Source organism: Leishmania mexicana, chromosome 30, assembly GCF_000234665.1.
Source record: "Leishmania mexicana MHOM/GT/2001/U1103 complete genome, chromosome 30".
Lineage (NCBI taxonomy): Eukaryota > Euglenozoa > Kinetoplastea > Trypanosomatida > Trypanosomatidae > Leishmania > Leishmania mexicana.
In genome coordinates, this window is record NC_018334.1 from 1,273,343 (window position 1) to 1,295,734 (window position 22,392).

At 59.9% G+C, this 22,392-nt stretch overlaps 8 protein-coding genes across 8 annotated transcripts; all 8 read right to left on the reverse strand.

Annotated features, from left to right (window-relative positions):
• Nucleotides 1-206: 206 nt before the first annotated feature.
• Nucleotides 207-3,461, reverse strand: LMXM_30_2710 (phosphatidylinositol-4-phosphate 5-kinase-like protein; the record flags this gene model as incomplete). The annotated part of the gene is made up of 1 exon (XM_003877739.1): nt 207-3,461. One exon carries the CDS (start codon nt 3,459-3,461, stop codon nt 207-209), a length of 3,255 nt encoding a protein of 1,084 aa, XP_003877788.1.
• Nucleotides 3,462-3,809: 348 nt separating this feature from the next.
• Nucleotides 3,810-4,250, reverse strand: LMXM_30_2715 (conserved hypothetical protein; the record flags this gene model as incomplete). Its single annotated transcript, XM_003877740.1, has 1 exon — nt 3,810-4,250. The coding sequence occupies one exon, from the start codon at nt 4,248-4,250 to the stop codon at nt 3,810-3,812; it is 441 nt and encodes a 146-aa protein (XP_003877789.1).
• A 990-nt stretch (nt 4,251-5,240) lies between these two features.
• LMXM_30_2720 (conserved hypothetical protein) lies at nt 5,241-6,848 on the reverse strand (the record flags this gene model as incomplete). Its single annotated transcript, XM_003877741.1, has 1 exon — nt 5,241-6,848. One exon carries the CDS (start codon nt 6,846-6,848, stop codon nt 5,241-5,243), a length of 1,608 nt encoding a protein of 535 aa, XP_003877790.1.
• Nucleotides 6,849-7,353: 505 nt separating this feature from the next.
• On the reverse strand, nt 7,354-8,145 carry LMXM_30_2730 (conserved hypothetical protein; the record flags this gene model as incomplete). The annotated part of the gene is made up of 1 exon (XM_003877742.1): nt 7,354-8,145. One exon carries the CDS (start codon nt 8,143-8,145, stop codon nt 7,354-7,356), a length of 792 nt encoding a protein of 263 aa, XP_003877791.1.
• A 647-nt stretch (nt 8,146-8,792) lies between these two features.
• LMXM_30_2740 (conserved hypothetical protein) lies at nt 8,793-10,013 on the reverse strand (the record flags this gene model as incomplete). Its single annotated transcript, XM_003877743.1, has 1 exon — nt 8,793-10,013. The coding sequence occupies one exon, from the start codon at nt 10,011-10,013 to the stop codon at nt 8,793-8,795; it is 1,221 nt and encodes a 406-aa protein (XP_003877792.1).
• An 821-nt stretch (nt 10,014-10,834) lies between these two features.
• LMXM_30_2750 (conserved hypothetical protein) lies at nt 10,835-12,154 on the reverse strand (the record flags this gene model as incomplete). Its single annotated transcript, XM_003877744.1, has 1 exon — nt 10,835-12,154. The coding sequence occupies one exon, from the start codon at nt 12,152-12,154 to the stop codon at nt 10,835-10,837; it is 1,320 nt and encodes a 439-aa protein (XP_003877793.1).
• Nucleotides 12,155-13,679: 1,525 nt separating this feature from the next.
• Nucleotides 13,680-17,513, reverse strand: LMXM_30_2760 (kinetoplast-associated protein-like protein; the record flags this gene model as incomplete). The annotated part of the gene is made up of 1 exon (XM_003877745.1): nt 13,680-17,513. One exon carries the CDS (start codon nt 17,511-17,513, stop codon nt 13,680-13,682), a length of 3,834 nt encoding a protein of 1,277 aa, XP_003877794.1.
• A 3,577-nt stretch (nt 17,514-21,090) lies between these two features.
• On the reverse strand, nt 21,091-22,032 carry LMXM_30_2770 (hypothetical protein, unknown function; the record flags this gene model as incomplete). The annotated part of the gene is made up of 1 exon (XM_003877746.1): nt 21,091-22,032. One exon carries the CDS (start codon nt 22,030-22,032, stop codon nt 21,091-21,093), a length of 942 nt encoding a protein of 313 aa, XP_003877795.1.
• Between the last annotated feature and the right edge of the window lie 360 nt (nt 22,033-22,392).

Below are 22,392 nucleotides of genomic sequence, written 5' to 3' on the forward strand. Positions count from 1 at the left end.
CTTTACTCGCTTCACATCGCTTTGCGATAACCCCTTCCTCTTGTGCTCTTGCAGAAAGCCCTGAGGGAAGAACACTTCAAGGCGTCAAGAAAAAGACTGTTCACATGCTGCTTAAGACAGAGTTATGATACGATATAACAAACAATGGGAGGGGAAGAACCCGTAAGGTATGCACACTTTGTAGCACACAAGAGACCCGCGCTGCTCTAGAGCTCCCGGATGTTTTCCACTGCCTTCAGCTCTCTCCCCGCTATGTGGTCGGAACACAGCGCCGCGACAATACCCTGCCAACGAATCTCATCGCTGGTTTGATTATCGGGCACCAGAGGTCCGTTGTGCACACCGACGAGAGAAGTCAAAACATGAAGTGTTCGAAGGGTCTCCTCGATGTGCTCCGCGGAGGATCGTATGCGACCGATCACCGCAGTTACCGAGTTGCCACCGAGCAAGTCAAAAAGCAGCGACGTCTCTAGAGATTTTGTGTACGGAATCACAGACAGTTTGCCACCGAGTGCTGTGATGAGGTCTCGCAGACCCTGGCTAGACGCGTTCGCAAAGCGCGCGCTCTCGATGTCCTTCTTCTGCGATGCAAGCAAGGCGCTGCCGCACCAGTCGAAAATGGTCAGTCTGCCAACTGTCTGGCACTGGCGCGCAACGCTTGTCCGTACACACTGGAGCTGGATCCAGGTATGTGAGCGGCCGTTGTAGTGCTGTCGCCGTTTGGCAAGAAGGTTGTCGACCACAATGGAAATGCTGCCACTTGTGCACTCGATGAAGCGCACGTTCTTCGGCTGCACAAATCCGCTCGAATCGCAGCACACCTCCGTGACGTTGTCCCCTGATGCACAGTCGAAGCCTCCACGCGCAGCAATCTCAACAACGGCGACACGGTACGTAAAGCTGAAAAACAAGCGTTGTGGGCTCTCTTCAGCTTCCTTTGACAGGTATTTTGTGAAAAGAGGAAGTATCTCTTTCACGAGGCCTGTCTTCCCTGAGCGAAACTCCCCGACCGTCATAAGCGCCAACTGGTAGCCCGACCACACAAAAGCCAAAGGGCCGCAAAGCTCAGCGAAGACTTGCTCCACAGAGGCATCTTTACCAAAGCAATAGTCGTACTGGTAGGTTGTCTCCTCTCCACAGTCGCTCAGCGCCAGCTTCGTGCAATCGGCGGCATCGACCCTCGCGGCCGCATCCGCCACTGCTGCGCCACCGATACCACCGTCAGCGATGGAGGCAATCACGATCACCCGGCCCTGCAGTGCACCGAGGGTTCGATCGGTGCGAGCCAACCGCACTTGCAACTCGTAGACCCGTTCTGTCACACTGTTTCGCTCGCCTGTGAACTTCTTCATCCGCCTCTGCAGTTTTTTCACTTCCTTTTGAGCGGACTCGAGCTCGCTGAGTGCGCCGCCGACGGTCGACGATTCAAAACTCGGCTGCCGTTTCGTTGCCACAGATATTGCCTGCCTCTCCTCCAGGTCTGCACGGGTCTCATCCAGCAGTCGAGCGAGCTCCGCGTTTTCCAGTTCTAGATTCTCGATTCGCGTAGACTTCCGCTCCAGTGCCTCCTGCAACTGCGGATTTGCTGCTTTGCGGTGTGTGATCACCTTCATGGACTCCTCCAGCTCCACCTGTCGCTGATGGGCAAGAACGATTCGCTGCTCTGCATCGTTCGAAGCGCTCTGCATCACCACTAATTCTGCTTTGAGACTCGTCACTACAGAGCGCAGCATCTCATTCTCGCGCTCGATTCCGGAAGCCTCCTGTGTGGATAAGGATAGTGCTGCGACGCATCGCTTCGGCTGAGCTGTTCGCTCCAGTTCACCCATTCTAAGCCGCAGCTCGATGTTTAGCCGGTTTGCCTGTATGAGCTTCTGCTGAAGCTCTTCAGGTGCTAAGCTCTTCTCGGGTGAAAACGGTAGCGACACCAGTGGAGACACCCCCACTGCCGCAGACACTGACACTGCTGCAGTTGCAGTCGTGTCTCCAGCCTTTGGCGGCTCACTACTCATGTTGACGCGGCGCTCATTTTCCAAAGTCACCCGCAACTTCTCCACCTCCTCCGTGAGTTTGTCATACTGCTCTTCGGCGGCTTCCTCCTTCAAAGCAAGCTTTGCGTTTTCAGCGGTGAGAAAGGCCACCTTCCGTTGCAGCTCTTCGTTCAGCCTCACCAGCCCAGCATTCCGCTCCCTCAGCTGATTCACCTCGTCGGCGTCGATAATGTCCATTTCTAGGGGTTCTGGGAGCGCACATAGCGTTTGTGCGTTGAATGGTGGTGTTTCCTTCGCACAGTTATGCTTCGTGCCACAAAGCCACACCTTGCGCGCTGCGATTCCGAGTTCTAGCTCGTGTACTTTAGCATCTCTCTTTTTCAGCTGCTCACTAAGCTTTCGCACCTCCACAACACGTTCGGCAAGCGTGCACTCCAGTAGCTTTACTCTGCCCTCCAGCTTTCGCAGTGACTGCTTCCAGTACTCTGCGCCAGCCTCCTCCAGAGCAGCCAAAAGAAACGTAGTCTGTGACTTTCCGCCTGAGTTATCCGAGCGACCTTTCGGCTGATGCAGGGCAAGTAGGCCTTCAAGCCGCTTGCGAAGAATGCTGTTTTCAGCGAGGACTGCTTGAAGCTCGTCTCTGAGCTTGCTCTCTTCCTTGGTCGATAGCGTTGACTCAGTCGGAGCTTGGTGATGCTCAACCCAGGCAAGATAATGTTGGTAGGCGGGCGCCCACTCTTTCTCTGTCTCGTCGAGGGAGTTGCTGTGCCTTAGCTTTAAAATGAGGTAGCCTCCTACGTATTCGACGAGGAAGAGAATGCCCTTCTCTCGCAAGACGCCTTTTCCGTCCATGACTCCGGCATCCCACTGACCACAGTACAAGTCGTCGTTCGATTGAAAAAAAACGCCGAGGCCTTGCTGCTGGCCGCTACACCACTCGCCGTCGTACAAGTCACCGTTTCCGTAGTAGAGGCACCCCTCCCCTTGCCGGACGCCCTCGCTCCAATAGCCTTCGTAGCGGTCACCGTTCGACGCGAGCACAAAGACACCGTAGCCGTTCATTTGATTCGTCTTCCATGAGCCGACATACTCGTTACCATTGGCGAACACAAACTGTCCCTTTCCTTGTTTCTTGCCCATGTACCACTGCCCAGTGTACTTGTCGCCGTTTGCGAAGGTGTAACAGCCCTGACCATGCTTGAGGTCTGCTTTCCACTCGCCCTCGTAGACATCGCCGATTTGGGCATAAGTATAGACGCCGTATCCCTCGATTCTTCCATCCCTGACACTCCCTTCGTATGTGGCGCCGCTGGGGAAACTGAACTTGATGTTGACGTCATTCAAGAGCTTCTTTTTCTTCTTCACTGTTAGCTCGTTGGCTGTAGTAACCCTACCGCTGATATCCGATTCTGGTCCTTGCGGACTCGCTGGAGCTGGCGCCGCCGCTTGTGCAGACGAGTGTACGCTCATGTAGTGAGAGACTTTGCTTTCTTGGTCGTGAAATCAAAGGTGGAAAGTGGAGAAGGATGTGGTTGAAAGAAGCCGTTGAGTGCCACGCAGAAAGGAAGGAGTGCACAGAGAGGAATCTCGTCTCAGAATACCCAAGGTACAACAACGTGGGTGAAGCGATACCATTGATGGGGCAGCACCGCACTGTGCTACAGCCAAGGAAAAACTCAGCTGGAGGCGCGAGCAATCTTGATGAGATGAAGATGGGTCTCGAGCAAGACAACGGATGGAGAGAGGACACAGTTCGGCGACAACGGCAACGGAAGAGCTTTTACAATGAAGAGTATGAACGGGCGGCAGCACACACGATTACGCTGTCTTCATGTGCGCCGTTGACGCGGTTCCGCGAGAAGGAGCAGCGGATGCTTCGCGGCGAGGTTCTTGATGGCTCAGAAGCGCCGCATACTTCTTGACAGCGAGGCACAGGACGCAGGTAACAAGCTGGATGTACATGTTGCGTTCCAGTCGCAGCCGCTTGTTGTCGTGCTGCAGCTGCAGGCTGATATCGGTGAAGCGCTGCTTCGCGGCATACTTGGATTGCCACTCGAGGATGTGGAAAAGAAACGAGAAAGACGATATGATGGCCACGGCGGACATAATTGTCAATCCGCTGATGTTGTACCCTTCCACAAGGCGAGTGATGCGCTCTGCTGTGGCGGAGATGGCTCGTATGGGAACGCAGTAGAGCAGGAAGAGAGTCAGGACTGGCACCATCACAAGGTTTACTTCAAGCGCGAGAAAGCTGACCATTTTCCTATGGAAACCGGAGGAATGGCTGAGCGCGGGGTACCTACGTGTAGATGAGATGGGATGCGTGGCGGCACGCGTGAAGAATGTGAATAATGAGAAAGAGTGGAGAGCTGAGAGAAAAGGGGGAAACGTGGGAAGACCAGTGAAATCAAGCAGCTCTGGTAGGGTTGCGTGGTGTTCTCGCCAATGGTGGGTTCGGGCGCGCATTGGTCTCTTAGGTGCTCTTGGAGGGGGAAAAGTGCAGGCGTGGAGGATGTTCTGTGGAGGATATGTGCACTTCTGGAGATCCAAGCACGCAAACAGCGAACGCTTACTTTTTTGGTGCTGCGTGCAGTTTCTGTTTGTGTCCCGCGGGATATTCGAGGAAGTTGTGGGCAACTGGCTTTGGCTGGCCCGAAGAAGTGGGGATTCTGGCGCACCATGACCCCTTTCCATGTTTAGCAGCTGAACGCTAAGCCGCGATAGCTCAGTTGGGAGAGCGTCAGACTGAAGATCTGAAGGTCCCTGGTTCGATCCCGGGTCGCGGCATAACTTTTACCCCCCCCCCCCCACCCAAGAGGGTGGGAAAAGCGTCACCAGCAGGATTCGAACCTGCGCGCGAGATCGCAACTGATTTCTAGTCAGTCCCCGTAACCACTTGGGTATGGTGACTCCTCTTTGCCAGTTTGAAAAGATCGAGGGGCTGCTGACGGAAAACGTGTCTCCGTTGTTGTTGGGTCGGCCCCGACCGGGTTGGGGGGTTGCGCCGGGCCGCGGTGGATGGGGGGCGGCGGGTTCCGGGATCCGTGGGGTGGGAGGGGAGGGGGCCCTGGGGCGCGGTGGGGAAAGAAAGGGGGGCGCGTAACGGCGCGCGGCGGGGGTGCCGCTTGCAAGCGGGGCTGTCATGGGAGGCGGTGCCCGCTTTTCGCAGAGCGGGGGTGCTTCTTTGTATTTTAAACAACTTTCCGAAAACCATTGCGGGCACCGACCAAAGTGCACGCGTGTTGCGGCTCATTTGAGCGACGCGCGAAGGCGCTGCTGGCGATTGAGGGCGACGCACCGCGCATTGCCGCTCCCGGGCGGCAGCTCGATCGGCGCGGCGCTCTCAGGCACGTGGTAGGCCTCGTTCTTGTCGAAAAGCAGGTTGAACCCCTTGCCGGACGCAAACCACGCCGTGTCCCACAGCGGCGTCGCCGGCACCAACATCGGGAACAGCTCTGTCGCTTTGAAGGCTGGTGCGAGGTTGACGCGCTTGCCGTTCAGAACCTTGGTGATATTGTGCAGCTGCCCCTCTGTGTTGGCCCCGAGGGCGGCGACGCAGCCGTTGCGATACCGCACCAGCAGCGTGGATGGACCACCCGTCAGCCCCACAATATCGTAGTCCGTCTCCGACGTCTGTGGACCCATGCGCGCGGCGAAGTACTTGAGCGCCGGGCCCTGGTCCACTGCCGCGAAGCGCGGCGACGGGATCATGACACCGTACTCGGGCAGCGACCCTTGAATCAGGAGCTCGTTCTTGGCGCTCACAAAGACGGCGAGGCTGCCGGCACAGGCGATGTCCTTCACGCGAATCAGCTTTGGCGCGCCGCACACGGTGTGCCGCGCCTCGTCGCTTCCGTGCTGCTGGAAAGAGCGTGTGAGGGGGATGGGCACCGGGTCGAACGCGTTCGGCGGCAGCTGGCCGCCGTTTGTCGCGCCGCACCCAAACACGCGTCCCTCCTTCGTGAGAAATAGGGTGAAGGAGTTGCCGAGGGCCACTTTGACGACGCGCATGTCGCGCTCCTCAAAGAACGCGATCCGTGTCGGCGACATTGGCGCGTCGCTGTTGCCGATGCCGAGCTCCCCCCAGTTATTGCACCCAAATGCGTAGAGTCCGCCGTCGCTGAGTGTGGCCACCGCGTGATTGAAGCCGCAGTACATGGTTTCTAGCACACACGCCCGCTCCGCTGGCCACCACGACGCCGTCGGATCCCATTCCATGAACCCGCGCACACCGTCTATGCGCTGCTTGTGCCCCACCCCCAGTTGCCCCATGTGGTTGTTGCCGAACGCAATGACACGACGACCGTTGCGCTGGTAGACCAGGGTGAAGTTCGAGCCGCACGCGACGCGGATGACGGAGGAATCGGCTTGCGGAAATGCCCCGTCGAGGTCGATATAGAGCGGGTCAAGATCGGCAACGACGGACGAGGCGCGCACAACGCTGCTGCTTCCGCTGCCGTGGCGAGTGCTGCCATGGGAGAGAGACGGGGAAGCCGCCGCGTCACCACCGCTGCCCTCGCCTTCCGGGTTCAGTGCCCCGGTCTGTCCGTACCGGTTGTCGCCGACGGTGATGAGGTTGCCCTCGCGCGTGAGCATGGCAACGTGCTTGTGTCCCGCTGACGCATCGACCATGTCGTAAAACGGCTCTGGGGCGCTCAACGGAGAGGCCGCAGCAGTCGTGAGGTGCGGCCGCGCGGCGTGCGCTTCCGCCTCCTCTCTCTGAAAGCGGCGGTACTTCGCCGGGTCAACGTCGCACGGCGAAGGAAGGGTCTTGAGGAACAGCTCCGCCGGCGGGGATGGCGCGAGGCCACAGACGGAGCCCATGCCAATGATTCGCGTGTGCAGGCGACGCAACATCGCTCCACGCGCGCGCTTTCCTTCTGTGTCTGCGTTGCTTCTGTGTGAGGAGGTGAGCACGAGAGCGTGGACGAGAGAGAGGCGGAGAGACGGCGTGCGCTTACATGAAAGGAGGCAGGGCAGCGGATAGCCCGCGCACAGCTAGACCCCACGTCTAGCCGGGCCACCTCACCTTGGCCTGGTGAGTGACACCGTCCTCGGCACCTGGTGGGCCAGAGGTGCGGAAAAATGATAAGGGAAAGCCCGTGGCGCGTTTCGGATTTCTCGCGGCGCCGCAGGTTTTGGAGATGCGGCATTCGCCAAGGACACAAGGTGTGCGCAGAGTGGTTCGCAGATGAAGTGCCGCGGTCCTCACAGCATCGGGGAGGGGGGAGGGCAGCAGTGGACATCGAGGAGGAGGGGGAGGAGGGAAAAGAAGGCCGACGCCACCAGGACAGACAACGATGATACACACTCACGCACACGCCCCGGAGGACAGGAGAGCGCCCCGTTGCCTCTGCACACGCTATCTTGTGGAGATGCTGAACTTGCCATGCCGGACCTGGCAAGCGAGAAAGCGCGAGAGTGACGCGTACTGGTAGGCGGCCATGATCAGCAGAACCATGGCGTTGAGCACCAGTCCTGCCGCCATGATCTTTGCCAGGGAGTTCAGCTTTACGCGGTCCGACTCACCGACAAGCTGCAGGGCGTTCGCATCCTGCGCGAGGCCGAAGAGGATGGTACCGTAGCGGTGTAGCTCCTCCTCCATTGCGCTTTCCACCTTATTCACCGCGTCTGGGTCCACCTCCAGCACGTCGCGCTTCATGATATTGAACCGCACCCACTTGGGCGAGAGGGTGGAGAAGCTGTTGTCGAAGCATACGGACACCTCCTCTGGCAGCCCGTGGCGGGTCTTGAGGATTGGCGGCGCCGTGTAGGTGTAGCTACCGTCGGTGGCGCGCTGCCACGTGTTCAGCACCATCTCGCGCTGTCGGTCCCGCAGCCCGGCAAAGTGGGCGTTGTAGTGGAAGCGGCTCAGATCCATTGTCCTGTCCACCGGCGGCGTGAAGCGCACCTTCATCACGGCGTTCACGTCGAAGGCGCCGCCGTCGGTGACGCGGAAGGTAAAGCCCAGAGTGCCGCCCGCCTCCAAGACTTCGGTATAGCACTCCGTCTCCCCGGCCTCTATCTTCGACTCGTACGTCGCAGCCGTGACGATGATCGAGCTGGAGTGCAGCAACAGCAGCAGGAGAGGGAGAACCACATTGCACACCGGCGCCAGCACACCGCCACACGCAGCTCGGCGAAAGGGGAGCATATCAGAGCAAAAGAGGGGGGGGGTTGCACGTGAGAGGGTACCACCACGTGCGGTGGAGAGCTGGGTGTCGAGGGAGGGGGTGGGGGGTGGGGGTCGATTCGCCTGGAAACGCTGAACGAGACACGACTTCAAAGTTCTTTTGTGCTGTGCAGCTGGATGCACTGTCACACACACACACACACACACACACACACGCCCGTACGATGCACGGCTTCTTGCGTGTGCGTCGATGCAATCCTGCACGGGTGTTCACAAGGGGTACGAAGGCCCCAAGAGCCACCGTGAAAAGCAAGACCATGGAGGACGAGGAGAGACGATTGCTTGCCCTCTCCGTCGACACAGAGAGCGAGGCGAAAGAGGATGTGAGCATCCGGCACCGAGCTGCGGCCCATTACTCCCCTCCCCTCAAAGAAAAAGTGATCACATCAACCACTGGGCGGTTCGGCTGAAAGTACGCGGGTGAGGGGAGAAAGGGGTGGTGGCCGTGACTGAACACAGCAGATCAGCAGTCACCGCGAGCGATGCGGCTCTACTCCACCCACGCACCGTCGCCTCCCCCTTCTTCTCTTGCAGGTTGTGAGGGGGCACATTGACTGCCTGCTCACTCTGTCATTGATGCGTTTCTTTGTCTTGGCTTCGCCAATCGACTACAACAGCTTCCCGGTACACATTTTGCGGATCTTGCGGACACTGTGGAAGCACAGGGAGTCCACCAGGCCCACCACGGTCAGTACTCCACCACACACGGCGCACACCTGCAGCACAAAGTGGGCCAGGGAGGGGTACGGATGCCTCTCCTGAACCAGAATACGCACAGGAGAGAGGTCATACGTCATGAACACGCCAGGAACAATCTCCTGCTTCTTTGGCGCCTGCGACTCCGCCTTCGCCGCTTCACTCGGGGTGAAGTGGTGCGTGGCCGAGTACTGGTTCGACTCCACCGTGTCTTGCAGGCCTGTGATGAGGGAGTAGCGCTGGTACGTGGTCGGGACGAGCTTCACAAAGTAGCTGAAGCGGCCGTTCATCGCATCCTTCGCGTCCCCGCTGAGGGCAGATCCTTGGGCGGTGCCGTCCAGCGGATTCTGCTGGCCTGGGAAGGGGTCGCCAAACTCGAGGGTGTGCACGGTGTGGCTGAGGTCCAGCTTGCGGGTGGCGCTACCCATGAGATCGTGCATCCGCCGACCAAGGGTCTCGTAGATGCGACCGGGAATGAACTGCAGGCTGCCAGTGGCGCGCGAGGCCGCGAAGGTTGCGTACAAGTTGCACCCCTCCTTTCCAAAAGCAGCGGTGGCCATCTTGATGCGATCTTCGGCGCACTGCTCCACGCTAATTTCATCGATGTCCAGCTTCCACCCTCTCCGCACGTACGCCTGCCGGACATCCTCGCAGGTGTGACAGCAATCTCCCGGGTGGCGCTCAGCGCCGTAGCAGCTGGGGCAGTTTTCCTTCTCCGCCCCGTCCGCGTCGATCGCCTTGGTCACCACCTTCTTCTCATCCACAATGGCACGTGCGGCACTGATCACCTGCCCCGTCGCCGTGTCTATGCGCTGCTTCACTGTGTTGCCCTCTACGTCGTTCGCAAATACGCCAAAGATGTCCACGGCGTCCAGAGTGATGAGGTCGCACGGCACGTGGTTGAAGGTGACGTTGACAGTGACTTGCATGTCACCCCCAACCTTGGTGTCCACAAACATCTCTTGGTGCTCCTCGACTGAGAGGAAGTAGCGGACTTCGCCGACGAGGAGCCAGATAATAACGACAACGGCGACGACAGAGAAGACACCGCCCGACACGGTGCGGTGCCGCGCATCCTGCTCAAACTTGCGGTCGAACTTTGGGAAAACGTCCAGGTGCTTCAGCTGCCGCATCGTGTTTGGTCGAAAGGTAAGAGTAGCTGAGTACCAACCAAAGTGTGCGTATGTGTGTAGCACACGAACGGTGCCGGCGTGTACCTGTGGTGGTTTGGCGTAAAGGAGCAGGGGGGGGGGATGGCGGTGTTTCAGAGCGGAGGATAATGAACAGATTTTTTTGGTGTGAGGAGGGGGGAGGAGAGGCAGGGCACATCGGAGGCGTTGGATGGAGAGTTGACAAAGAAAGGCGGCATCCAGACTGACTGGAAGGGCAGGAGCCACGCTCCAGACAGGCTTGGTGATGAGAGACAGGGTAGACGGGGGCTGATGCACCCCGCCACATTCGCATCGCGTCCTACGCCTGCGCTGAATCGCTGCAGCTCGGCATCATGACGTAATGCAAGGGTTCACTGAGGAAAGGTAGCAGTGAGCGCTGTGGCTGTCGCAGTGTGCCATTTCCGTGTACTGCGGCATGGTGTTCTCATTCGCTGGCTAATCAATCGGTCAGCGCATCGAGGCACCCACCGGCCACAGCGTCAAACATCCGCACGGACGCAAGCATGCAGCAGTGGGGAGTCAGGGGGGAGCGTCGGAGAGCGCGGGTGGGTAAGGTAGAGAGAAGATGCCGGCATACACGCACACAGATACACAAGCCAAAGATCTAACGGGAAGGCAAGGGGAGCACCATCCGCCCCACATGCACGCACACGCGAGCATGCGGAGAGGGGGGATGGCGGCAAATGGAAATGGAGGTGATCTATGACGGAGATAGCTCACACAAGAGCACAAGCGATAAAGAAGAACAACAACAGGAGCCGCAGCAGACAACGCACGCCACACTACACGGAGGCGATCTCCACCTTGCGCCGCTTCATCAGCGAGTCCCTGGTGTCGTTGAGGGAGAAGACGACACTCGTGCCACCAATGTCCTCATCTGGCAATCCACGAAACGCGTACGCCGAGTTCCCCTCGTATTGGGGAGCTGGGCCGTGCGCGCTGGTGTAGCTGTTTGTCATGCTGCCACTCTCGTCGCCGATAGTGACGGGCTCTGCAGAGGAGGCGGACTCTTCGCGTCCCAAGTCTAGGACGATGCTCTTGTCAGGCGCAAAGGTGACCGCGCGAGACGCGGATCTACGACCGGAGGAGGGGTGGCGGTCGCCATCCTGTAGCTGTGCCAGCGGGCCGCGTTGCGTCATTTCGCGCAGCTGACTGTCAAGCTTTCGGATCACCTTGTTGCCCTCCACGACCCGCTTCGCCTCTACGTCGAAGTAGCGCTCCGCCCGAGCAACGCACTCGCGCCTGCGCCGCTCCACCTCCTGAAAGGCGTCTTGCACGCGCCTTCGCTCCTGCTCAAAGCTCTCCGCATCGCGCAGGATATACTCAGTGCCCTGCAGCTGCGACTGCGCGTGCTGGGCCTGCGCCTCCACTTGTTGGAGGTGGTTGTGCAGCATGGCACACTGCTGCTCCCGCGCCATGATGTCCGGCCTCAAGTCGATCACAGGCTCCGTGTAGTAGCGCTCCTCTTTCTCGAGCATCTGCGCCCACCCGTGACTGAGATAGAGCTGCTCCTCGTCTTGCTGCTTCCGGGCCACCTGCAGCTCCGCCAGCTTGGCTCGCAGCGTCATTTCCTCTGCAGCCATGGCCGCCTCCTCAGCGTCTATGGCGGCTATGCGAGTGGCAACAGGGTCAAGTGTAGGGTACTGCGGCTGTTGCAATGGCGGCTGCTGGTAGCTCCACCTGCCCATCGCGTTGGCCTGCTGAAGGTAGGAGGCGGGGTTGACAGGCTCTGCCACGTGTGCCACCGCTGGCTGCTGCGAGGCTCCTTGAGAGTAGGGGTTCACCACTGAGGGCATGACGTAGCCAGAGGGCCGCGGAGATGGCGGCGGCGGCGCCGCTGCCGTCACCGTAGGAACACGATTGACAGAGCTGCGGTCCACTGAGGGATGCAGGCTTGCGCTGGGTCGCGGGTACTCACCGGCTACGGTGGTGGGTGCCCCGGTGGTCATCGCGGCAGCAGGGTGGGAGGAGGAAGAGGGGATGCGTAGTCCCTCCACTTCCCGTGTTGGAACTGTGTAGTAGGACGGCGCCGTGCCCTCAGGCCTGCGGTAGTACAGCGGCGGCGTGGTGGACCGCAGCGCCGAGTACGGATGAGCAGACATGACAGAAGGGTAGCTGTGGGGGGGGGGGGTGGAATGATCTAATGAGAGTGTAGGAAAGGATGTCTAGAGGCGGTGCTGTGTATGCGTGTATCTCGCATGGATATCAGTGAAGGAGGGAGTGTGCAAGCGCGGTCTATCAGCAGCGGCCTAATCCATGTTAGCCCGCTTGTTAGCGTGTGCGGGGTATGTGTGGGCGGTGATGGTGCGCGTAAGGCACTCGTGTGGCGTGTAGCCGCGAGAAAAGCTCTCAGAGACGATGGAGCTGCGTGCGCATCAAAGAGAGAGAGGAGGAGGAGAGCGGAAGCACCACTGGAGAGGAAGTGTATGGCCGCGCGATGGGAAAATGTCCAGACGATGCGGTAGCCATCCACACTGAGAGTGTGACACCCACCAGTTCGGGGGAGGGGGTACAACAGAAGATGTTGATGTACAGCAGCAGCAGCAGCGCAGGAGAGTAGGTGCACCACCTAGTCACTGCTGTTCCACTCGACACACGCACACACACACACACACATCATCCACCACGAGTCGCTTTGGCGCATCCACTACAGAAACAAAGAGACCGGAGAGTCCGCCAGAATACAAAAGGCATTCTGCCACCAATGCCCCCCCTCCCACCTCCCCCCAAACAGCAACAGCGCCAGTGCCCGTGCACACCAAGCACGCAACGATAATTACTGCCACCGCCACCACAACAAAGGGAAGGAGGAGGGGGGCGAGAGCCAGAGAGAGGGAGAGAGGCAGGGGAAGGGGGACGGTGTAGACGACAACGAGCACACCCTCTGCGGGCCAACGCCCGAGAGGACGAGAAAACATATCGGTCACATCAGAGAGAGAGGGAGAGGGGGTGATCAGACGGTGACACAGACACTCCGGCATACGCACAAGCGCAGAGTAACTCCCGGGCGATCCGTCTGTCGAGAATCTATGGCTTAAAAGGAGGGAGAGGAGAGGGTCAGAGCGGGGGACAAGAATCTGGAAAGGGATGGCGTGGACAGCGGTCGAGAAAACCAACACGGCTCGCTACTCTCTCTCTCATTCTCTCCACATACACATGCACACAGTCACAAGAGAGTGGCGGTACTTACTGACATCACACACAGTTTTCTCCCCGCATGTGTTATCCTTAGGAAAACTGAGTTCGCCATCACCCGCGTAGCGCCCTCGCTCGCACTCATTTTTTTCTTTTGTTGCCGCTGTTGCCGCAGCCGCGCTTCTATGAGATCATCGTGCGCATCACCGCAGAAAAACAACAACATCATCACACCAGAGAGAGAGAGAAAGCACGTATGAATACCAACGGCAAGGGGAATAGCACAGCGCCACAATCAGCCATGTCACCCATCTCAGCGCGGAGACAGCCGCTTGACCTACACAGGGGGGGGGGTGCACCAACCCTCCAAGCATTGCTCCCTAGCATGTCGCATCGATGAATGGCGTGAAGAACCACGACACCGAGAACGGGGAAGGGGTCGGGGAAGCAAAGGTGCGCGCACACAAGAATCCCCGCATTCACCGCAGTCTCTTACCTCCAATGCCGGAAGACAAACCGCGCTGTCAAACTCCGATTCATGGAGTCCAGCGCCTTCCTCATGTGCGCCGCGCTCGTCTCGTTCACCTCCTTCAGCAGCCACCGCGGCTTCGACTTAAACCGATCCACAAACGGGTGAGCCGACCGCTTGTCCGTCTCTTCGAATGTGGGGAATGACGAGATGGCTAGCGTGCGCTCCTGCCAGTCAAACCGCAGCCCGACATCCCAGCTGTCGTCAAGGGCCATGCGACGCAGCACCATCTCATCGTCCGTGAACGACTCCACCACCACGTTGCCGCTTGGCAGCACCAGCGCGGAACGGCGCACAAGAGTTGCGGCGGACGCCTCTTCTGCAGGCGGCACGGGCGGCTCTGCAGCAGCATGTACCGCCTCTACCAGCGGGGCGTCCATGGCTTCAGCGGAGGCGTGAGCTGCTGCCAGGGGCGCTGCGGCCGACACGGTGTAAGTCTGGCGCTTGTTGAGCCGTGCTGCGGCCAGTTTCGCGTGCTTCTTGATCTTCTGCCTCGCCGCCTGGCGCCGCGCAGGAGACGGGGAAGAGAAGGCGTGTGGCAGGAAGTCCTTCACGGGGGCTGTGACTGCCGCTTGTGCCGGTGACACTAGCATCTCTGCATGCTGCAGAGCCTCTGGCGGCTGCACTGCTTCCTTGTCCACAGACTCTGTCGAGCGCGCCTCCGTCACCTCGGGTGTCGCCATCGTCGTTGTCGACTCAGCGTACGTCTCCGCCTCAACCTCCGCCGCCTGTGCCTGCACCACCGTCTGCTGCTCAGTCGCTGAGGGGGTTTCCGTCTCCTCCACAACCGTCACCGCCTCCGCTTCTTTCTGCAGTGCTGCATGGATTCCTGCGTCGACTACTTCCGCAGGTAGATTTGCCTCTGCGGCCGTGGACGACGCTTCCGCATTCACGGTTTCATCTACGGCGCCCGTGACGGCGGTGGAGAGGTGCTGCGACAGCGGCTTGTGGGAAAGACGCTTCTTTGAGCACCCCCGCTTGCCAGCCTGCTTTGCCTTGCGAATCGCCTTCAGCATGTCCCGCACATTGGTGACACGCACCACCTTCCTCTGAGGGAGCGCAGGGGTGTCCGTGTGCACCGCGACCGACTCCGAGGCAAGTCCTACTCCCCCGGTACGCAGTGCTTTGACGACCTCGAAGGAGGTCTCCTCAGCCGAGGTGATTTCGGTGGGCTGATGATCCGCCATCGGCTGCGGCGCCTCGGTGGATGCCGCTTCCACTGCTGATGTGGCAGAGCCAGCCTTGCTTTCTGGGTCAAGTGTGCTTTTCGGCGCCACAGCTTCATCTGCGGCGGCGGCCAGCTCGGCATCCACGGTCGTGCCATCGACTGCCACTTGAGGCGAAGACTCGATCGCCTGCACGGCAGCACGAGCCTGAGGGACGGCGGCTTGCGCTTCCGCGGCAGCGGCGGCCGTCTCAGTGGCCGCCGCCTCCGTCGGGCTGGGAGCCGGCACATCCTCGAGAGCAGTGAAAAAGCGCTTCCTTATCGACTGTGCAATGCGCACCTTCATGCTCTTCGTCGCTGCCGGCGCCTGACCCACCAGACACTGTTCCTCTGCCGGGGCTGTGAAGAGGACTGCACTCGTCGTTGTCTCGGTGAGAGGCACCTCCGGCTCCACCGCTGCAGCTGCTGAGGCGGTAGATGCGCCTGGTGGAGGCGGCGCCACCTCCACTGCGGGTGCCTCCACGATCGTCTCGACCGCAGCCGCTGCCTGTCCCTCTGCGCGCATCTCCGCTGGCTGCGGTGCCTCGTTGACTTCCACTGCCTCTACAACTGCGGTAGCCGCTGGGGGATCTGTCGGTGCGGGCGTGCTCTCCGGCGCTGCCGCCGGCGGAGAGAACACCGATCGTGGCACCACTGGGGGGCGGAAGCGCTTTGGAATGCGATTGTACGCAGCCATCTCGCGCCGCCGAATCGCCGCAGCCGTTAGGCGCTTCACCTTCTTCTTCGCGGTACTCAGTTTGCGCTGCGCGGCGGGAGGAGTGGGGGTCTCCACTGGCCGACCTGCGTCTGCCGTCGTGACCGCCTCTCCAACCGACTCCGCAGGAGCTGCGACTTTGGCACCCTGAACAGCCTCCGGCAGGGGAGCTGACGTCGCTTCAACAGTTGGCGTCGCAGGCGTCGGTGCAGTGGCCTCAGAGGAAAGCGCATCTGCAGACGACGGTGCCTCTGCCACCGCTGTCTGCGGCGGGAGCTTTCCCCGCTTCATGCTTCGACGCCTCGCCATCGCCCGCGTGGCCGTCGCCTTCGTCGCCACCACGTCTGCCGCGGCTACCGCTGCCAGTGGGGGGGCTACCACGGCCTCCACCGTCGGCGCCGTGGGCTCCGCTCCCGCTGTCGTAGTTGTGGCACCAGTGCCGTTCAGAGCCGCTGCGGCACTTGCTGGGGGCTCTTCCAGCTCCGCGAAGAAGTGCTTTCTTTTCTTCGCGATGCGGCTGATGGTGGCACGACCCGACGGGGTGACCGCAGCGGCAGAGGTCACGTGTGGGGCCGTGGATTGAGGCGTCAAGGAAGCAGAACGCTGCGGAGGCTCCCCAGAAGGCGCCGCCACGGGGGGTGCAGTTGGTGCCGCGGGCTTCTCCGGCACCGTGAGGGTGGATGCATTGAGGGCAGGTGCTTTTCCGGTCACGGATGCGATTACTGCCGGTGCTGCTTCAAGAGTAGTCTCGGCAGAGACAAGGTTGCCACTGCTGTGCTTGAGCTTCGCCGCTGCTCCTTTAGCATGCATCTTTGAAATGCGGTGAGTCACCATGCGACGCGCAGCAGCCGGAGCGTGTACCGCTTCGACGACTGCGGCAGTCTTCTTGGTGACTTCCTCCACTGCTGTTGTCGGTGTCACAGGCGGCACGGCGGACGGAACCTCGCTCCTCGGCAGTGCATCCGCCGCAGTGACTGAGCCCCGTAGATGCCTTTCTGAGAAGGCGGGTTGTGGTGTTGCCTCTGCTGCTGGCTGGGCCACACCATGATCAAGCTCTGCAAAGAACTTCCGCTTCTTTGGAATGCGGCTGATCGTGGAGCGGTGGGGGGTGGTAGTCGGCGTTGATGCTGGAGGGGACGACATCACCGTAGCAGCTGCTGGCTCCTTTAGCTCTGACGCCGCGGAGCCCCCTTGCGCAACGTTTGGCGCTGCTGCAACCGAGGTTGGCTCAACTGCGGCCGCAGCTTCTGGAGCCTCCACTGTTGCAACAGGCACCGTCTCCGGAGGCGCTGCAGGAGAAGGCGGCTGAGGCGACGTGGAGGGACTGACCGTCTGCTGCGGTGCGGAAATGGTGTTTCCATGATGCTTAGCTTTGCGCGCGAGCGCCGCAGCTGCGCGTCGCTTAGCACGCAGTCGTCGACGATGTGCACTGATGCCTGCTCGTGGTGAATTCATCGATGGCGCTGCTGATACTGGAGCAGCTGGTGGCATCGCTTCACCTGTGGGCACCGCAGAGGCGGTTGCGGCAACAGAAACCGGCGTCACGTCAGGAGGACACTGTACCTCGGCTGTGTGCTCTCTTGTACGGACCGTCGAGGCGGGCGTGGAATTCGGTGTTGGTGCTGCAGGGGTTTCCTCGACAACTGGCGCTCGCGCAACGGTCGCTGGGGGCACCATGAAGGTGGCCGCCGGCTGCACACATGCGGCGACAGGGGGCTCCACCGATCTTGGCGGTTTCGCTGCAGGCGCGGTCGCAGCCGGCGGAGGAGCCACTGGCGAGGCCACCGCCACATGAGGAGTCACGGAGGGCTGTGCTGCAAGGCACCGAGCCGCACCGGGGAGGTGAAGGCGCTTGGCGCGAGATCGGCGCGGTGCCATCACGTCTATGCAATGAGGATAAATAGGTGAAAGATGAAGTGAAATGCGTGCGTGTACTTGTATCAAGACGTGAGGAGGCGCAGTGGCGACGTGTGGCGTGTGATGTCGGTGATCGCGCCGTGTGTGTGTGTGTGTGCAGTTGGCGAGGCGCCAAACCACTACGACTATAAAAAGACAGGAAGTGTCTTTGTATGGGATGGGGGGAGGGTGACTGGCCTCGATGTCTATGGGGGAGGAGGAGAGGCGTTATATGTTAGGCGGTGGCACCCACACGTACAGACGTAGCCGCGGTGCAACCTGTGAAGGGGGTCTATGCAGATGGCGAGAGGAGAGGGAGGCACTCACACACGACACAGAGTACATGCAGCAGAGTCGATGGCTTCTTGCGTGAAGGAAGGATAGCCGCAGATGCACGGGGAAGTTTCCTGCAACAGAGCTCAGGTTGTATGTCGTTACCGTCTCCTCTGCGCTGTGTATGTGTCGTTCTCCTCACCGGTGTTCCTTTACAAAGGACGTTGTGTGCACGTCTGCGCGATGCCGTTGAGCCGCGGAAGGAGGACGGGGAGAGAGAGGAGAGGAGAAGGAGAGGGAGATGCAAGCGGGAGAAGTTCGTGATGGGCGACAGGGGCGCTCCGTCGGGGCGTCCGTGGTAGGCTTCTCACCGGTGGCATCTGCGGTGGAGGCTGGCGCGAAACAGAAAGCAGGCAAGTAAACATAGAGAACATCATCGCCCCCCAAAAAAACACCAAGACGGATACACGTCCCTGCGCACCAACAGAAGGCTCCTTGGCCTGGCCCCGCACCATACGCGTCGTCATGGTGGCGCCGTCGTCAAGCATGACAGCTCGCCAATCCTCAGGGCGATCCGTTGGCCCGCGAGTGATGCGCTGCTCTTTCATCTCCGAGGGCCAATCACGCACACCCGGACACACACACACAGGCATGCGTTTGTGCCTGCGAAGACGAGATGGACACCGCGGCGTGAGGAGGAGGAGGGAGAGACCAGATGGCGACGCCCCTGTGGCAACACACGGGCGCACCAGGAACGCTTCCGGGAAACACACGGATGCCCCAGAACAGAAAAAGGGAATGGATGCCATGTCAAAGGTAGAGATATAAAGGGAGCGAGAAAGGAGAGCAGAGGCAGAGCTGACGGCGCTCCAACGAGGGGGGGGGCAGTGATGGCGGCAAGCCGCACACAGGGAGATTGGCGGGGGGGAGGGTGGAGCGACGGCAAATACTAGTGGATGACCTTAGAACAAGAGGGTGGTCGAGGTGCCTACGCACTGGCGCTAGTGGTGAAACAAAGGAACGACACCGATCAAGTCCGAATAATCTCCTGCCGTTGCGCTCCTGAATTTGCGGCGTGCGTATCGCACTTAGGACAGCGAAGCGGGAGGGGGGGGCGAAAGCCGAGAGGCCGCGTAGTTGATCGAGGCCTCACTCGATGGAGAGCAGTCGCGAGAAAAGAGAAAAGGTGAACTGAAGTAGGCAACCTCTCGATTCGCCACACGCGTGTGGGGACGTGGTCGCGCAGCGGTACGATTAGGCAATCATGGCAGCCAATAACAAGGGCTGAGGGCATGCTCGGCGCAGCCACGAAGTTCTTCTCCCTCGACTCTACACGCGACCGTCTGGACGAGAGTGCATGGCCCCTCGGGTTCCGCTTACATCCTGCACAGAGCTAGCATATGGTTGGGACACGGTTGAAGTAGAAACGCGTCCTTGTGGGGTGCATGGCAGGAGTGGGCCCGTGTCGTCGATGAAAGACACCCGTGAGGTGGTGGCGGTGGACCGCGATTGCGCCAGCAAAACCAAAAGAGCGAGACAAAGGAGGAGGGGGTGGGGGCAGGGGGAAAGGTCGGGAGGTCGAGGCGGATGGCGAGGGTGTCGAGGCAGGGCTCGGCGTGCACAGATGCCTCATTTGGCGACGACCTTTGCGTAGGTTTCTCCTCTTGTGTTGCCAGAAAGAGACGCAGGGAACTCCGTCCCACCGTGATGGACTTTTGTGGCCTCGCGACATCCATCATCTCACGTGCCCACGCACCGAAGCAACCAAGGCACGCACTTTCGAGGGTAGCGCCGCACTGCGAGCCGCTGCCGTTCTCCTCACGCACCAGCGTGAATACTAATAAAAAGAGAGCCGCGACGCCGTCCATCTCCAGTGCCCTCTCTCACTCTTCCGCAAGTGCGGTATTGCCTCTTCGTTGGTTTGCATGTTACTGCTTCCAGTTATGACAGACCTGCGCGCAGGGCTTAAGCAGGTTTACGCACCCCTCCACAGGCGCTCATATACACGCGCTTAAAGTGAGCATGAGCAGACCACCACCCATGTGTTGTGGTGTGGTGTGGTGTGGCTGCCCTATGTTTCCGAACCTTGACTGCAGTGGGAAACGGTGCACCGAAATTTTATCGCGTGGCTACGTGTTTGTCTCTTCTCTTTTCAGGGTGTCCCCGACACCCCACATGCAGAGAAGACGCATCACACCCAAAACGACCACACACACACACAGACACAGACACACAGGCACACAGATACAGATATATGCGGACAGCCACAGGCACACCCACAATGAGCACGTTGGCCAAATCACGGCCGTCAACCCATACGACAACTAAAGAGTCCCTAACTTCCACACAACGAAAACGAAAAAGAGAGAGGTGTGCCACAAGGCATGGGGAGAACAATGTTTACAAATCTTTTCCTTGGGTGGTCGCACACGTCCTTGCCGGGGTAGGCGGCGACTGCAGCTGCTATGGTGAGAGGCAAGTCCTGTCACTGTGTGCAGACGAGCACGCACGTGTCCAGCCGTCGTCGCACCACGAGAGAACAGGTGCGGCGATGGATGTGAGAAAAGAGACCAAGAACAGAGGCGGTGCAAGGGCTTGGGTAGCAGACACACAGACAGCACCGAGGGGGAGGGGGAGGGGAGGGGGGACACCAGAGGAGCGCAAGGGAAAAAAAAGAAAGGACTGATGGACATAGGCAAGTACACATACACGGCCTCACTGGAGCACACAGTGCCCTATACGCAGCTGCGTGCGCATCGGAGTGCACTAGGGACGCATTTTGTGAGTGGGTGAGTAACGAAGTCGCCAAGAGCCCCTCTCTCTCCCCCACAGAAGACCAAGCCAAACAATGATGAGGTACACGTCTACGCACACGTAAGGTCGAGAGCACAAGAGGGGGGAAATGAAAAAGGAAAGAAGAGAGACATGAGCCAACAATAGATGCCGTGATGTTGTACTGGAGTGCCTTCCCCTCCCCCTACAATGTTGCCTCCGCCCCCCGCCTCACCACCCCCATACCACGGCCCCTTCTACATCGTGCAAAGTGAGCAGCGCCGTGGGCTCGTCTCGCACACCACCAGCATGCGCGCACACAAAAGACAGCGAGAGAAGGAGAGAGAGAGAGAGATGGTCAGCCGACAGGCGATTCACTGGGCACACCCACAAAGGAGAGGGTAGAACGGAAAGGGGCGAGTGCAGGGTGTCACCGTATCATCGGCAAGACTTCATGACTCTTGCCGAGCTCGATGCTGCACCGTCCTCGACTATCCTACTGCGCTCTGCTACTTTACGGCCCACTCGTCACCGTAAAGGTGGGTGCAGCCATGATGAGGTCCTCGTCGGGCTCCGGGGCGGTGTAGCGGGCAGTGTGGCGGAGCCGGTTCGGGTCGGCAGCGGTGTTCTTCTTCACTTCCTCGCTCATGTTCCAGAAGGACGACGTCGAGCCGCGGCCGAGGTCGCCGCTGCTGGTGTTCTCGTGCGGTGGCATGCCGCGGTGCTTGGTGTAGCCCATCATGTTGTTGGCGGCGCCGCCCATGCTGTAGAGCTGGTTGCGGTTGCCGAGGTTGTAGAGGTTGTCGTAGCTGCCGTAGTACTGCACTTCAGGGTGGTCGATGTGCGGGGCCACGGTGCGAAGGCCACGGGCCGGGTTGCGCGGGTAGCGCATCGAGGAGATGTCACCGCTCGACTGCGAGGACCGGATGGCTGGCCCAGTTGCAGACACAGTAAAGCCACCGCCGTTGTTGAGGGCAGGCGACGAGTAGGTACTCGCGCCACCGCCGGTGATGTGGGAGTACTGCCCCGGCATGTTGTTGCTTCCGGTGCCGGTGCCTGACGGGTTCGTGCGGCGCATAATCTCCGCCTGCGTCTTTTGCCAGCGGCCCCACGCGGTGCACTCGGGGCTCTTGTCCGCGTAGCTCACCTGGATGTAGCGTACCTTGTTCTCCTCTTCGTCTGGTGACGAGAAGGTGAACACGTTGTGCAGCGCGGCGATGGCTGCATCCGCCTCTGTGGTCGTCTCGTACCAGACAAACGCCGTTGGAATGCGGCGCTCCTCGTTGGGTGTCACGGTGGTGGAGTGGCGGACAATGTTGAGGTGCAGGATCTTGCCATAGCAGCTGAACACGGGGTACAGGTCCTGCTCCGTGACGTAGGGCTCCAGCTGGCCGACAAAGATCCGCGCTTTCGACTGAGACACGGCGTACCGCGAGGGGCGAACGTTATGTGACATGGCTGGTAAGTCTGCGCGGGGAAGGGGGTGAGGGAGGGGTTGGATGATGGAAATGGTGTACTCGTTGCGCTATGCAACACTTTCGCAGCACGGAGGTGCGATAAAAAGCAAAAGAAAAAGAAAACCGTGTCAGGGACACGTTACAGAGGGAGGAGGTGATGCAGCAGATCTGGTTCGCTAGGTGAAACCGCCACAACGCCAGCACACGCGCCAAAGAAAGGACAGCTTAGTTAGACAAGCCAGCAGAATAGATAGACAGGGGAAGCCGACTCTACGTGTAGGCGAATGATGCTGACTGTGCTACGAACTTTATGGGCGGCGCGAGAGGGGCGGAGGAAACAGAAACAAAAAAATCAGACA